The 15,490-nt window shown below is 35.2% G+C and overlaps 2 protein-coding genes across 5 annotated transcripts; one reads left to right on the top strand and one right to left on the bottom strand.

The window, feature by feature from the left end:
* Nucleotides 1-2,772: 2,772 nt before the first annotated feature.
* Nucleotides 2,773-8,181, bottom strand: LOC147545534 (Homeodomain-like superfamily protein). Its single transcript, XM_086633887.1, has 8 exons — nucleotides 7,904-8,181; nucleotides 7,025-7,132; nucleotides 6,295-6,936; nucleotides 5,868-5,947; nucleotides 4,726-5,196; nucleotides 4,545-4,631; nucleotides 4,349-4,449; nucleotides 2,773-3,433 (listed from the first exon to the last, which is right to left on the bottom strand). Exons 1-8 carry the CDS (start codon nucleotides 7,908-7,910, stop codon nucleotides 3,367-3,369), a joined length of 1,563 nt encoding a protein of 520 aa, XP_086490013.1. The 5' UTR covers nucleotides 7,911-8,181; the 3' UTR covers nucleotides 2,773-3,366.
* A 3,354-nt stretch (nucleotides 8,182-11,535) lies between these two features.
* LOC147545533 (histidine-tRNA ligase) lies at nucleotides 11,536-14,885 on the top strand. Of its 4 annotated transcripts, none has more exons than XM_086637759.1 (8): nucleotides 11,536-11,669; nucleotides 12,291-12,404; nucleotides 12,904-13,009; nucleotides 13,226-13,345; nucleotides 13,511-13,990; nucleotides 14,079-14,150; nucleotides 14,226-14,305; nucleotides 14,622-14,885. In XM_086637759.1, the coding sequence occupies exons 2-7, from the start codon at nucleotides 12,357-12,359 to the stop codon at nucleotides 14,288-14,290; spliced, it is 891 nt and encodes a 296-aa protein (XP_086493885.1). In that variant the 5' UTR covers nucleotides 11,536-11,669; nucleotides 12,291-12,356; the 3' UTR covers nucleotides 14,291-14,305; nucleotides 14,622-14,885. The 4 variants fall into 4 exon arrangements, with proteins under 4 accessions (XP_086493885.1, XP_086493883.1, XP_086493886.1 ...); XM_086637757.1 differs by having other exon boundaries at nucleotides 13,226-13,408; XM_086637760.1 differs by having other exon boundaries at nucleotides 11,580-11,669; nucleotides 12,294-12,404.
* The last annotated feature ends 605 nt before the right edge of the window (nucleotides 14,886-15,490 follow it).

The raw sequence follows: 15,490 nt of genomic DNA, 5'->3' as shown, positions 1-15,490 counted from the left end.
TCATTAACTACAAATTTAGAGTTAAAATGAAATTAACTTTATTTAATTAGCCACACTTTTTACTCTGCCACACAATAAAATCAGTTTCATATGGAAGGTGAAGAAAGGAAGGAGAAAAGGGTGGGAACATGACATCTCATTTTAAGTCAAATGAAATGCTTTAGATTATATCAATAAGATAATGATTATGCACATCTTGCACGAGTCGATGTCCCCTCAAACAGTTTTTTTTTTCATTTATTAGGGTTTGACAAGCAGTCAAAAGCATAATTAGTAGGTTTTAGGGCATCCCCTACCGCCCAGGTGATCTCTCGGGAGAAAGGGACCCAACGGCACAGCAGATTGCCAATAATCTGCTGTGCCGTGAACAGTAACTGCCCAAATTTGGGCAGTTACTGTTCACTAAAATGGTGGGATGGTGGGTCCCTTTGTTTTAATATATAATTAATCCTTTTGTAAGTTGGTCTTTCTCCTTTAGTCCCTTTATTTATTTTAAAATTTGTATTTGGTCTCATAAAATATTTCTGTTTGGTCCCCATAAAATAATAAAATGCCGTAATGATCTGAATTTGTAATTTAAGCCTTATAATTCTAATTACTAATAAATTAATTGTTATCTTATTTTATTTAAAAAAATGAGTATTAAAAATAATAAAAATGAAATCTAGTGTGATGAATAGTGATTTAGTGGGAGTTTTAGTGTTTTCTCTTTGGGTTCAACAATTTGAAAACACCAAAAAATTTGGTGAAGATTCTTTTTTGGTGATATTTTTGGTGCCAACCATTGGGGATGCTCTTAGTATTTGGTAAAACTTAGTTTACAATTTTTGTCAAAATTTAGAATGTTTAGTGTTGATTAAGAAGGTTTGGTGGAGTCAACAGTTGGTAGCTCAAGTGGTTCCAAGGTGTTGACATAAACTCCTTGGTTATTTGAATTGGGGTTATTAGATGTAAATAATGTTGTTGGGCTTTAGGCCATGTCTTGTTGGGCTATAGGCCCGGTTCTGTTAGTCTTTGAGCGGACGGTTATCGAGCTTATCACATCTATGATGTTATCAGGTGCCGAATGTAACGACATACGTAGATCGTAGTCGACTTCCAAAAAAAAAAAAAAGAAAGAAGGTTCGGTGGAAATGATGGAATTCATTTACATGGATCCTTTTCTTTTCTTTCTCACTTTTTCATTTTTGGTTAGGTCATGGGTATCTTTCTCATTAATTTAGTGGTGCTATTGCTCATAATCACTTTATTAATCTAATTTAATTTTCTGATTTATCTAACTGTGTAAAAATCAAATTTCAAATTTGTAGATTAGGGTTTCAACCTATCCATCAATCAAAATTTAATTATTTGTCTATAAAAAAAATGTTGAACTAGAAAATGTGTACGTAGATTATTTTATGAAGATCTGATTTTAAAAAATGTTGAACTAGAAAATGTGTACGTAGATTATTTTATGAAGATCTGATTTTAAAACATCTCTTAGGCCGGAATTTAAATTAAGGTAAAAACATCTAAAACAATCTACCAAAATATATCCAATCCCTTAAAAAGTTTGTCGTTGCCATTACACATAGTAGATTAGAATAAGGATCATCTTATTTTATGTAAAATACATCGATTATCTCAGAAACGTCACAAAAGGGATGAACAACCATTATTTATATTAGTAAGATTGCCAAGCCAGTTGAGTTTTGTAAGGCTGAAATCATATTAAAATGGATTAGTTTAGGTTTTACAGATCATTAAGGGATCATGTTGGCATTTGGTTCATGCACCATATTTTTTCATCATTTCTTAATTAAGTTATATATATATAATGATAATAATATTAAGATTACATAATGAAGAATCTTATATTAAAAATCCTAAATTGTCACTGTAGTTTGTGCGTCCCAAACTCACTATCATTAAATTAAGAGATGGTGACCCTTAAGAGGAGCTATAGGGCATGTCTAAATGACCCTATGAGATCTTATATAGGCATTTTTTTAGGTAACTGTCCTAAATTTGAGAACACTCGTGTGGTGTTATTTTGTTTATTAATTTTCATGGTTGTTTGATTAACTAAAGCACACGTTTTAAAAGACAAATTTAGTTGGAGTTTGGTGATTAGGTAGTTTTTTTTTTTTGTTGAACTCAAAGTAGGATATCTCAATTTCAATAAAAAAAAATAAAGATTAAAAATCTAGTGATGTCATTTAGATGCAGGGTAAAGCCTAAAGAAAAGGTTAAACATAGGAGGAAGTTTTTTTTCTAACTAATAAGAGTAAGATTACAAGTCAAAACTTACTCTCAGAACTACACGAAATCTCTTGATGAATTTTTTTTCACTCTCGATGGATTTTTTCACTCTCGATGGACAGTTGATTCTTATTTAAGTTTAAAGTTAGTACTCCATATTTTTGTAAATATTGTTTTTCTTCAACTAAATGTCATAAGAATCTGTCGTCGAAAATCTCCCCTGATGGATTTGTTTTACTTTTGCTTGAAGGTTGAATCCTATTTAGGTCGAAATGAGCCTACTTTTATAGCTTCTTCTATCAATTTTCTTCAACAACTAAATATATTTTGTTTGGTCAATTCTTTGGGTGGCAAGTCAAGAATCTGTCGTCGACGGAGAGAGAAATAGAAAGGGAGTCTTTGGAAGAAAAGAAGGTGAGATTGCTTGGACACTTGATCTAGACTAAATTAAGGGTTCTAAAAATAATAGACTTGGGGTTGTAAACAGGAAAAAGAACATCACAAAGACCATGGCATGACACCCCACCATAAGAAAAGTGATAGCAGTGCACCTGCATTTTATATTTCAGTAATTCATCCACTAATTAAAGATTTACACAAGAAGTGGAAATCCATGTTTCACTCATCTTACAAGGAGGCTTCTTCAGAATATAATCAAATTCAAAGTCTCAAAACCTCTCTCTACTAAATACAAATGACAATGTTTAATCGGGGATGGAAGTATCGTTGAAAACCCAAACCTGCAAATCAGAAACTTCCCATGGCTGTAAAAATCTCATGCTACAACTTAGATTCTTGTTGACGCGAAAACTCTTCGATCATCTTGCCTCTAATTTTGATAATATTAGTATTTTGTATCCCCCTGCGCTTCAAATGGGCAGAATTGATGTATGAGTTCTCTGTCACCACATGACTTATCAACTGTTTTGAGGTTTATGGTTCCGTAAATATCTTCTTCACAAAAAAGGATTCCGTCCATATCGACTTCAATCGGTGTCACAATGTAAGATCTCGACAGGCTTCAACATTTTATTCTTGACAACCCATCACTGCATAGCTCACAAATCCTCTTCTGAACTTTGATATATTCATATATTCTAGATTTTTCAAGATCAGACCAATTCAACTAGTGGAAGAACTAGTTGCTGCGGCGTCCTCGTGGAAACTAGTTTGATTCCCGCCAACGCGCCTACATGATAAGTTGGGCATTTTAAGCTAGTTGGATATGCAGAGTAAGAGAGGTTTTGTAAACACATGAAAAGACTCAGAGACCCCTAGTTCGAGTAGTCGGAGGCAAATGTTGCCTCCCCACTTCAACTAAAGAGTAAAGACTAGACAGAAAAGAGTTATTCCTATTCTACTTTTCGTGCGTAACAGTCAATAACTTCTACGGTTATACTTGTGGTGCATATGCCATAATTATACTTAACAGAGAATTGGATTTTAAGACTCTCAGAACTAAACTAAGGAACTGCTGACTGTTCTTATTAAATATTTACATTATTGTTCGAGAGATAGACAAAATGTCCAAGTTAGTACGTTTAAAGGAACATCATGCTGACTTGTTAGCCAAATCTATCGAGAAGAATAACACCTGAAATTTACCTAGAAAAGAAGACTATAGATGAGAGATTTGGTCATCAAAACTTCAATGCTCGACTAGGTACTATTCCCAATAAAAGTGAACACATAAAAATATACTTGTATAAATCTGTATTGGAGACCAATATGTGTAGCATTTAAATATAGGACCAATTTGAGATAGCAAACAATTGGGTAGGCTGCCATGTTGTACAGTGGCTGAAACACCCATGTCAAAATGGAGCACACAGTCTAACCCAACATGTCAATCCTGGTTTCAGCATGTGATTTCTGAAACCATTTCTTTATAAGCAGAGGTTGGCAGCTAGCATGTTGTTTTATTCAATTGATGGTATTCTTAGTAGTTAGTATGAGCAAGGTTCATGTTGATGAGTCATTGAAAGTCAGTAAGGCGACCAGTAAAAGAAATCGAATGAGATATTTCACTTTCATAGGCAACAAATACGGGGAGACATGCAACTATATAAATGAAACAAGTAAGACATTTGGTTTTCAGACGAACTCTTTAATCTGATTTCTCTGTGGCAGCAAATCCTCGGGCTGTGCTGTTACCAACGCATAATCTCGCGGCAGAACTACTTCACCTCGAAATCTCTTCCCCACCTCCACATATAAGAAAAGTGAACAAGAAGTTAACAAATAATGTAAAAGAAGTAACTCTCCAGCCTAAAGAATATTGAGCATAATAAGAAACTTACTTTAACATCATTTTTGTGATTCTTCTTTTCTTTCAATGGATTGACACACTCTTTACTCATTCTTTTATCCTTGTGAAGATTTCCCCCCTACAAGAAGATAGACGCATATAGTCAATCTTACATACCAGATTTTTTTGCCGCTGAATTGTGTAAATAAGAAAATCCATAAGAAATGCTCAACCTTCACAACTCTGTCCTTTGCATCAAAAACCTCTCTATGCTGATTGATTAAATTCAACGGCTTAGCTTCTAGAGTGTCCCTTTTCTGGGACTTGCAAGGGCGAGGAATATCATACTTATGTAACGGAGGAAGTGATGATTCACCACTCACCAACTTCCCTGCAAAGGCACGACTGCGGTTATTTGTGGTGGAATGTGATCTTATCCCATCTACCTTGGACTTGGTGGACCTCCAAAATTTTTTGTTGCTTTTAATCATGGATGTGTCATCTTCAGAACTTTCATCCATTATTTTGTTAGGGTATTCTCCAGGGGCTTGCTCACTGTAACTACTGAAATATGACTTTCCTGTAGATGGATAGCCAGTGCAGTCCTGGCGAACAGACTTCGACTTGGTGTGTATAATGTGTGCAGCTTTAGGATTCATGGCGGGAGGAGACATCTCAAGATGGTGTCTAGGATACCTCTGGGGCTGATAAAAAACACGAAACTTTTAGATACAACATAAATTGTCCGTCGAGGTAGAACACAAAAAAAGAATAGTAGCCAGGAAGAAAGTAATAAATGAATAGCTAACAAAATAATTACGTAGCCTGAGGATATGGTTTACTCTTTCATTAGAGAATAAGAAAAACACTTTTGCATATGCAGTCAAACTCGGGCGAGTCGGCCAAGTTACTCGGGGACCGGCTCAGGCTTTTATTTATTGTTATGATTAGTTAAGACTAAGGATTTATTGATTAGTTTGACGACTAGCGTACAATCTCAATTCACCGGATGGCTTCAGTTGGTGAGAGGTGTTTTTTTGAAAATTTAAGAGGATTCATGCTTTGAAAAAAACATAGATATTTTATGTCTATCGCCTCAAATCATAAAAACACTTCCCCAATATTCTCCCAACACCAACCACTACAATAATGTTCATCTACTTCTACTTTTTACACGTCTGAAAAGAGATCACATTATAACAGATGGTCAGTTGGAGCATCGACGCACATATATAATAAAGAAAGAGTTCACTCGTTCAAGCTCTCATAATTTCAATCTTTTAAGATATAATCATGTCCAATCCTAAAATAAATGTTGAGTTTTGAATGCATATTGCCAATATAAAGGAACAAGATTGATAGAAACCCCACTTACCATGTCAATATGACGTTCCTTGCGGGATTTGGAGATACCATGAGAAGTTTGCTGAATAGGATCAAGAAACTGGTATGGTTCTGTCATTAAATAGTTAAAAGAATGTAAGACTCCATGAAAATTAATAAGTTCAACTGTTTAAGTTGTACATCAACACTGCAATTCCATACAAACAAAATCAGGATTTCCAAATTTTTGTTGTCACGGGCACTACGCAGCACCTGTTCAACTCTAATACCAAGATATATCAACTCCAACTTCCAATCATCCAATGTTTGACCATTTGAATGTCTTAACAACTAGATTACATTTTCACGGATTATTATTTGCATCAATTCCTGTGTAACAGGCTAAAAGCACATAAGCAAGCATATATATGTTAATATCAGCAAATAAGAGCATGTTATACCGTTGACTGGATCCCTACCTTGTAAATCAAATGCCCCAGGAGGTAGTGGCTGAAACTCGATACCAAGTGACGGACCATCTTCACAGAAATACCTTCCTAGTTGCCTCTTAACGGCAATAATAGCCGCATTTGCGACCTCATCCTGCAAGCGTAAATATCCTGATGCTACCATTTTCCCTTTGTTCTCTACACTCCTACTCATCAGCATATATTCATTACTCCTAACTGGATACCGCGAACTTTCTGTGTCATAAGGAGTCTCACTCTGAGGTAACAGTTTTTCATGTGAGGTTGAGCTAGTTCCCGAAGAAGTATCCCCCACAGGACCAAAATGTCTAGTACGCAGACCTTCACTTCTATTTCTGCAGGTGGGGTCTGGAGCAATATAATCTGTACCATCAAATCTTCGACTCTCCACCTCTCTATAATCAAAATTTCTATAATTCCCTTGTTTATTACTGCTACATGAGTCCTGCTTAAGTCCACTGCCATGGTCCTGTATGACACCACTTGAAAGATCTTGCCTTCCATTAGCACAAGCTTTCTGTTTCCTTTTGTCTTTCAATCTTCTATGACAAAACCATCCAGAAACCTGCTTTAAAGACAACCCATTGTCCTCCGCAAACTGTGCTTTCAATTCTTCTGTGGGGTATGTGTGTTCTGAAGAAAATTAAAAATAAAGTAAGAGCAAAAAAGGTTTATGAGCAGGTTGGATAAAGACTATAATAAAAGAAGAGGAAACCCTTACCATTATAAAAGTTCTCCAATGCCTCAATCTGGGCAGGGCTCTTGAGCTTCCTTTTATTGTTCTTCTCGGGAAGGATTATATCCTCTTCCGGATGCATTTCATCAGATTCTAGTATTTTTCATTACATAACAACTAGCATTAGTATATAAATCACAACCCCTAGTAGGTAATGGTAAGAATAAGCGACAATAAGCAAAATCGGAAGAACTGCAGTAGCTACTCTATGATGTTTCACTATGTAATACGATTAGTGAAAATTGTGATAACAGCGGGATTATTCTTCTCATACGATCACTACCCCCTTACTTTCAGTCAAACTACTCGTCATTCCTTCTCAGTAGGACCCAACTAGCTGTATTGTGTTGTTAATAAAAATGTATTTTCATATCTATATATTCAAGGCTTAGGTTCTTCCTCATTGTTCTCAATTACTTCATGTAAAAGGGGAAATGGAAATCTTGGCCAAGAGACATATCTTAGAGGTGAAAAGACTAGTTCTAAACCAAAGAGCAACATTAAGAAGCAAAATTGAAACCCAAATTCATAGAGGTTAAAACATGAAAGATTTAGGATTTTCCCATGAATATATGGAAAATCATCATAAACCCTAAATATTATGTACCCGCAACAAAAAAGAAGTTTAATCTCGTTAGCTAATCGACAATCAGAGCAAACCCCCCATAGCAAAGAAGATCAGACAGATGGAAATTAACATAATAAGAATCAAATGCACAATTTAGATGAACGCAATCACAATTTGGAAGTCAAAATTCTCTTGAAGGAACATAATTACAACTAAAAACCTAATAACCCACGAAAATTGACAAGAGATTGTAATTCAAATGTTAGGCAATTAAACAGAGAAGCGAAAATCAATACCTTCCATTAGAGAAGAAAATTAGGGATTTCTTGTTTTTTGTTCTTCGAGGAACAAATGAATAGCTAAGAAAGAGAAGAAGGGTAATGGTTGTTGCATGTAAATTGTGGTTAGAGCTTAACTATCAGGGATGGGGAAAAGGGGGTTTTGAAGAAAAGGAATTGTTGGATTGTCCGTTATCCATTAGAATTAGACCTAGATATTGCTTATTTCTGTCCTTGGAGGGATTAGATACCATACTGGTGGGAGAGTTTTTTTTTTTTTTTTTTGCAAGTCACAAGATAGATTCCGACGAGTCGGATCATTCAGGCGAGTCGGATCATTCAGGCGAGTCGGATCATTCAGGCGAGTCGGATCATTCAGATTCAGTCGGATCATTCAGATTCAGTCGGATCATTCAGATTCAGTCGGATCATCCAGATTCAGTCGGATCATCCAGATTCAGTCGGATGATTCAGACGAGACGGACGATTCAGACTCAGACGAGACGGACGATTCAGACTCAGACGAGTCAGATGATTCATATCCAGACGAGTCAGATGAGAAAAAGAATACCACCTTATGTAACGCCCCAAGCCTTAGCAGTTGCCGATATTGTCCCCGCTTTAACCACCCAGGCCCAAGCCCACACGGGTACGGGGTTTTGTTCTTGGCGAAGGCACCACAAGCCCACCCAAAAGGCCTCGGTACTTACTAAGCTTGAGCTTACACATATAGCCCAGTCTCTGGACACTCTTGTGAGCAATGTGGGCTATTACAATCCCCCACCCTCAGCGAAGAGCCGTCCTCGGCTCTGATACCACTTTGTAACGCCCCAAGCCTTAGCAGTTGCCGATATTGTCCCCGCTTTAACCACCCAGGCCCAAGCCCACACGGGTACGGGGTTTTGTTCTTGGCGAAGGCACCACAAGCCCACCCAAAAGGCCTCGGTACTTACTAAGCTTGAGCTTACACATATAGCCCAGTCTCTGGACACTCTTGTGAGCAATGTGGGCTATTACACCTTAGCTCGTCCATTTTACCCAATATGTGCATGTGTGTCAAAAACTTGTATCAGTGGCATCCGCACAACCAAATGCTCGTAAAGGTTGGGTTAGTGTTCTAAAGTTTCCCCTCACATGAGCTAATGTAGAGTTCATCAATAGCTTGTTTACGTTGAATAGGTCGTATTTTGGTGCGAGAGTGAGATGCAGATTCATTTCAAGATGGTGTTTAGTACGTGGTAATGCAGAAAGGATTGGATCCCTGAACCAAATAAGATTCACTTTAAGATGATGAGCTCCACATATAAAGATTGGGTGAGTTTGTAGTTCTCATTCATGATCAAATTAAACAATAAAATTATTTCAACAAAAAAAAAGTTAAACAATAAAATATTATGGTTATCTTGAACTACAATTGGAGATTGTTATACCTCTTAGTCCCATTTCTTTGCAATATACTCACACATGGTGTGTAGTATCCAGTGACCTTTACAAACCAAAATACTTATCTCCTCCGCACATTGCCCATTTGCTCTCTCTCCCATTCATGTAGCTATGTTAAATGGAGAATCTTTCAAAAGGCCCCATTTGACATTTCCTTATATATTGAGAAGTTTGGCAAGCCCTCACAAAATGTATATAAAGGGCCTATTTTCTTCACTACCCTAGAAAATTATCTAGGAGAGTTGCCCTTAAGCTATAGGGGCGTTTTACAAATTGGTGAAAAGTTTTGAAGAGACATCCCAATATTACAATTGGGGCCTCCCAATTACCCTTTATATTTCAGAAAATAATTAAAACAGTACCTCTCCCCATTTTTTCTAACTTAAAATTGGTGAACTCGAGCTGATTTAGTTACAATATCGACTCAAGTCAATTGATCCGAAAGAGGTGGGAGCTATGGAATCAATTTAAATCGGCGGGCGTAAACAAATTTATAGATTTCCACCCACTAAAGTCCACCTCATTCGAACTCCAATTTCAATATACAACATGGATGTTGAATTCAATAGACCTTGAGCCAAATTTTGTAATTCGGTCAGAGTCCATTGATTTCATCTCAAAATATTGAATTTATTTCCAGTGAATTTGGTCCCAAGGTCGTGGTTGAGAAATTAGGGGTCCCATGTGAAATTTGAATCTAGATATTTCAATCAATAAAAAAAAATTAAAAGTAAAAAATTGAAAAGGATACAATATAATTTATCAGTTGATAGATGAAAACTTTAGGTAGATGGAAATATTAATATCATATTGACTATTCAATTTGCCACTTATCAAACTTGACTAGAGCGGAACGAAGACTTTTAGTGAGCATGCCTAACTTTCAAAAGATGGAATTTTTTTTTCTTTGTGTAAGGTATAGTTTAGAATCTAAAAGCGGTTTTCTAAATTTGATATCTTTTGAATCATGATTCACACACACACACACACACACACACACACACACACACACACACACACACACACATATATATATATATATATATATATATATATATATTTATAAGTATTATATCTTTTCAAAAACTTTTAGGTTTTTATTTCTTAAAAACACTATAAAAAATACACTATGCCTGCCCTTGCTGAATCTTCCCTAGACTATTGATTTTAGATTGTGTTTGATATCAGAGAAATAATTCCACGGAAATAAAAGAGTTCCATAGAATTTATGCCATGAAAATAAGAGTTCTTTCGTTTGGTAGTAATTATTCTGCGGAATTACGAACTCTGTTATTTGCTTGACAACTAACTTCTACGAATATAATATTTAATTAAGAATTTTTTTTCACTCTTTATGTAGTCAAAATGACATTTTTTACTTTTATGTTGCCAAAATTACATTTTTATCCTTATGTCGTCGAAATTACACTTTTACCCTTACTTTTTCAAAATTACAATGTATGGATAAAAAAAAAAGATTTTACTAATATAAAAGGGTAAAATTGTCATTTTAATGTAAAAGTGTGAACATGCCATTTTTACAAGATAAAGGTAAGGATGTCAATGAGACGACACAAGGTTAAAAATGTCATTTTGATATTATCAAGGGTAAAAATGTCATTTTGATATTATCAAGGGTACAAATGTCATTTTGACAAATAAGAGTAAAATGTCAATTTAATATTATAAAAGGGTAAAAATGTAATTTTGGCTATATAAAGCCAAGATATTATTTCAACAACTTTGTAAACATGTCATTTTGTAAGAAGGACAAATATGTCATTTGCTCAATGTATAAGTAAAAGTTTATTTTACTAAATTTTATAGGTAAAAATGTCAATTTGAACATATATGGAGATAAATATTAGGTTTCAAGTGTCCGAACATATTAAAATATTTTTATTTTGGTTTTTGACTTTCCATGGAAACTGATTCCGAGGGGAGAGCAAGGAATTAAAAGTAGAATATTTCATGAAAATAGATTCCCTAACGAATTAAAGCCAAGGAATTATACTTCGTATCAAACGACGGAAATACTTATTCCTCGACATATAACCTAATGCACCCAAACTAGATTTACCAAGTGGAAAGAGATATGGAGGCGCCAATAACGGTTGTTGAAGGCGCCTTCAAAACTTCCTCAAGTTGGTGGGGAGTCCACTTGGAAGGAAAGCGCGAATCTCTATGGGTAACCACGTGTACCGCGACGACAACTTCCTATTATAAATTTCTTTCTCTTTTAAAATTCTCTCTCATCTTCATCTTCTCTTTCTCATTTCTTCCTCATCTCTTTTCTCTCGATTTTAATAACAACAAGGATTTCTCTTTCTCTAATAATAAGGTTAGAACTCATAATTATTTCTCACCTTTTCAATTTTTATTTCTCACCTTTTCAATTTTTATTGATCATTCAAACTTTTTTGATTCTTTATCCATTTTACTTGATCCACTTCATAAACCACTCTTAAGTATAATTTTTTTGAGATTTACTGCTTTTAATTTCATGGTAATTATAGGAATTTTATAAAAGTAATTGGGTTTTTATCTATTTGGGTTGTATGATCATAATTGTAGTTTTGTAAAGGAAATATCTTTTTAATTTTGTATATTAGGGTTTGTAATTTTGATTCCCTTTTAATTTTATTCCATTTTTTTTTGTTTCTATAATAGTCAGAGTTGGTAAATATCTTTAGTGTTATGATACTGATGATTTTAATTCCTTTTATGTTCATGGGTTTTATTTGCCCTAATCTGTTCTGTTTTGTTACTAATTTGTATTATTGCTATTGAAGTATTTCAGTTAAATGATTCTGATGGGGAGTTTATTGTTTCATGTGTATTTTTCGATAGCATCGATTTTTGTCCAAGATTGTAATTAATGTTTTAAGTTATCCTTGTTATAACAAGAATCAGTGTCAATACTAACTAGAATTTTGCATGTGTTTATGTGTTTCTTTGATAGAAGTATGTGATTGATAAGAAGACATCCTCATACAAGTTTTGAACTTAATTGCCGCCACATAGAAAAATGTCGAGTGGAGAAGTCAGAAGGGTTTCGAGGCAAGATATACAACTGGTGAGGAAAATCTTGAACTTGTCATTTCTTATTTAGTGTCAATGAACATCTTCAAATTGTTGTGTTATTTGAATCTAGTATATTTGCAAAATGTTATGTTCGTGTGTGTTTTTAGGCGTAAAATTTGTAGGAAATATTTGCTTGTGTTGTGTGTTCAGACATATTTCCTCTCGTGCTATTCTAGTGTTTTGCTTTCATGGCTTGCACTTTAGTTGTTAATTTTCATTGAAGTTTTGCGTAGTCAAGGGGATGTAAACTATGCACGAAGGAACCTTGAATTGGATCCGGTTTAGTTTGGGGGTTGAGCTGTTAGCTCAAAAGATTTTTTGTTTTGACATAAAAAGTGGAAACTTATCTCCATTCTGGAAAAAATCAATAAAAATAGTAATTTTGTTATATGAATGTCCTTTAACGTTGTGGTGCATATGCATCGGTACTGCTTGCCTTTTATCCACAATTTATGTTTCAGTTTTCTCTCACAATCGCTTTTCATGTGTAGGTGCAAAATCTCATAGAGAGATGTCTTCAACTATACATGAATCAGAAAGAAGTGGTGGAGACTCTCTTGGTCGAGGCAAAAATTGAGCCTGGTTTTACTGAACTTGGTAATCATCGTTCTTTATATATCTACTATTTAGTTTATCGTGCTTTTCATAGGAACACACTTAAATTCTAGAATTGAAGTATTTAAGAAGCTAAAATGTTACATATTTTACTTAAAATTCTTTGAGAAGACTAAAACATTTATGCTTGACGAAGGATCTTTACGTGAGCTGTTGTTCCGTACTGTTACTTACTACCTAAAATCCTTGCATTTTCAGTTTGGCAAAAGCTTGAAGAAGAGAATAGGGAATTTTTCAACGCGTACAATGTTAGGTTGGTGGTGAAACACCAAATAATGGTATTCAACGAGTTGCTTGGGAAACAGGTGGAGCTCATGCGTAAGACTTCCCCTGTTGGACTTGGTTCTCTCCCTATGTCTAATGGATCTAATTCATCTTCATGTACGATTATGCTTTATACTAGTGTCTAGTTAAATCTGATAGAAATTTGATTTCGTTTTTCCACGGATACGCGATACCTAACGAATCTTGTTTTCTTCACAGTGCATCAGAGACCATCTTATGTCGGCCAACAAAGAATGCAACCTTCAAGTTTGGAGAACATGCATCTTACCGTGGGGCCTTCAACTAGGCCCGGTAACGGTAGGCCTGCGGTTCATGGTAGTCTGCAGACTGCTAATGACACCTCAACTCAGACTCGGAAGATGGATGTCTCACCAAACATGCTCCCAGCTCAGAACTCACACATGGGTATGATGCAAGGACTAAATGGGACTGTCATCAAATCAGAATCCTGTTATGCGAACAGTTCCCCTTTTGCATATGGTCTCGAAGGAAATTTTCTAGAAACACGTCCAACAAGTGGCGATGCAGCGGTTGCATCATTTAGAAGCGTTGAACCGAACGCCCAAACGCTAGATACGTCACTCTTGGAAACAGATGCCTCTTCATTTGGGTTCTTAGGGCAGATTCCCCGCAATTTCAGTCTGTCAGACTTGACTGCGGATTTTTCTCAGAGTTCTGGTGAAACTCTTTCTTCTAAGTTCCTTTTATTTCCTTACCCTTGTGATTGTCAGTGCTAATCAGTCAGTTTCCTTCTTTCTTTTTCTAGATATACTGGAGACTTACTCTAGATCTCCTTTTACTGATGACTTCTTGGATTCCCCTGGAAGAGATTGTCAAGGTGAGATTTTCTCGGTTTGTTGATTATAAACACCATAAATGATAAATTAGTAACTTATTGTCGTATCTCTCGCAGGGGACAATAAAAGACTGGACACGATATCCGAAGGCTTGAGTTTCGAGGAGTTCGGCAGCGATTAACTTGATACTTATATGGTAAGTTCATCTTACATCTTTATTTGACATTTTTAATCTCTCTTCCGCCTCGTCTATTATATAGATATAGAAAGAGAAAAATACTATTTATATTACTATCTACTAATCATAAGAAACAGTTTCAGATATTAGTCCTAATTCTGTAAATAAGAATGTATTTATCGGCTAAGCTTAATAACACTTTTACATGTATCATATGTTGAAACTTACTTATAGTGACTTTCGTTAATTTAGGCTATTGTGAAATTTAAGCTTAGCGCTGCATAAGTTGAAATCTTGGCTCCGTCCCTGCTTCTGATCTTATGTGTTATTGCAGGTGAATTGCCACATGACCTAGAAGAGGTGTATTTGCTTGTAAATGACTTGCTGAAAATGGGGAAAATAATAATTATACACTGCTTTCGGGTAGGCTAAGTAATACCCCAAATGGCATAAGCTTTTCTTTGTTGTATCTGTTCTTGTGTGTTGAGAACGGTTTTCCTTTTCTTATAAAATAAGGATAGAGTTTGTATAAATTATAGTTAAATATTTAGATTCAGATGGTTAATGCATGATGGAAGGGAGAACTATTGAACGACAATATGTTAGAGAGTAGTGATATTTAACCCCATTACTTGTCTGTTAGACTAATGGACGGGTGGTTCTGGACAAACTCATTAGGTTGGGGGCTCACGGGTTAGTTAAGATTTGAGTTGGTTTTAGAGAGAGGGACGGAGAGAGAAGTATGTGTGTACAGTGAACAGATGAAGTTTTAAATTCTAAGATGAAAGAACAAGACAAAGAAGAGTCAAACTTTGGTTGAGTACTTGGGATTCATGATTTCACCGGTTAATGAATCCAAGTAATATTTTTTGGTTTGCTTGGCAACTAATAAGAATCCTATGAGTAATTATTATTTAAGTATTAGTTCATGAAAATCATTTTTTTTTTCTCAGAAATCTTTTTTTTCGAGCAGCGATTTTTCTTTTGGGGAAAACACTGTCTCTATCAAGCAAAAAAATTTTTATAAAATTTCAGTTTTCGGAAAAATATTTTCGAGAAAAAATAATAATTTTTTGGTAAAAAAACGGATTTGGAGGAAAAAAAGTTTTTAAGGGAAAATCTGTTTTCTCGCAAAAAAAAATTGGATATTCGAAAAAAAAAACTTATTTGGGGAAGAATCGATTTTCGGTGGAAAAAAAAGTT

The sequence above is a fragment of the Eschscholzia californica genome, unplaced genomic scaffold (assembly GCF_041429995.1).
Source record: "Eschscholzia californica isolate CP2 unplaced genomic scaffold, dmEscCali1.0.p SCAF_4, whole genome shotgun sequence".
Classification (NCBI taxonomy): domain Eukaryota; kingdom Viridiplantae; phylum Streptophyta; class Magnoliopsida; order Ranunculales; family Papaveraceae; genus Eschscholzia; species Eschscholzia californica.
Note: the sequence above shows the minus strand (reverse complement) of the source record. Positions and strands in the feature narration are given on the sequence as shown.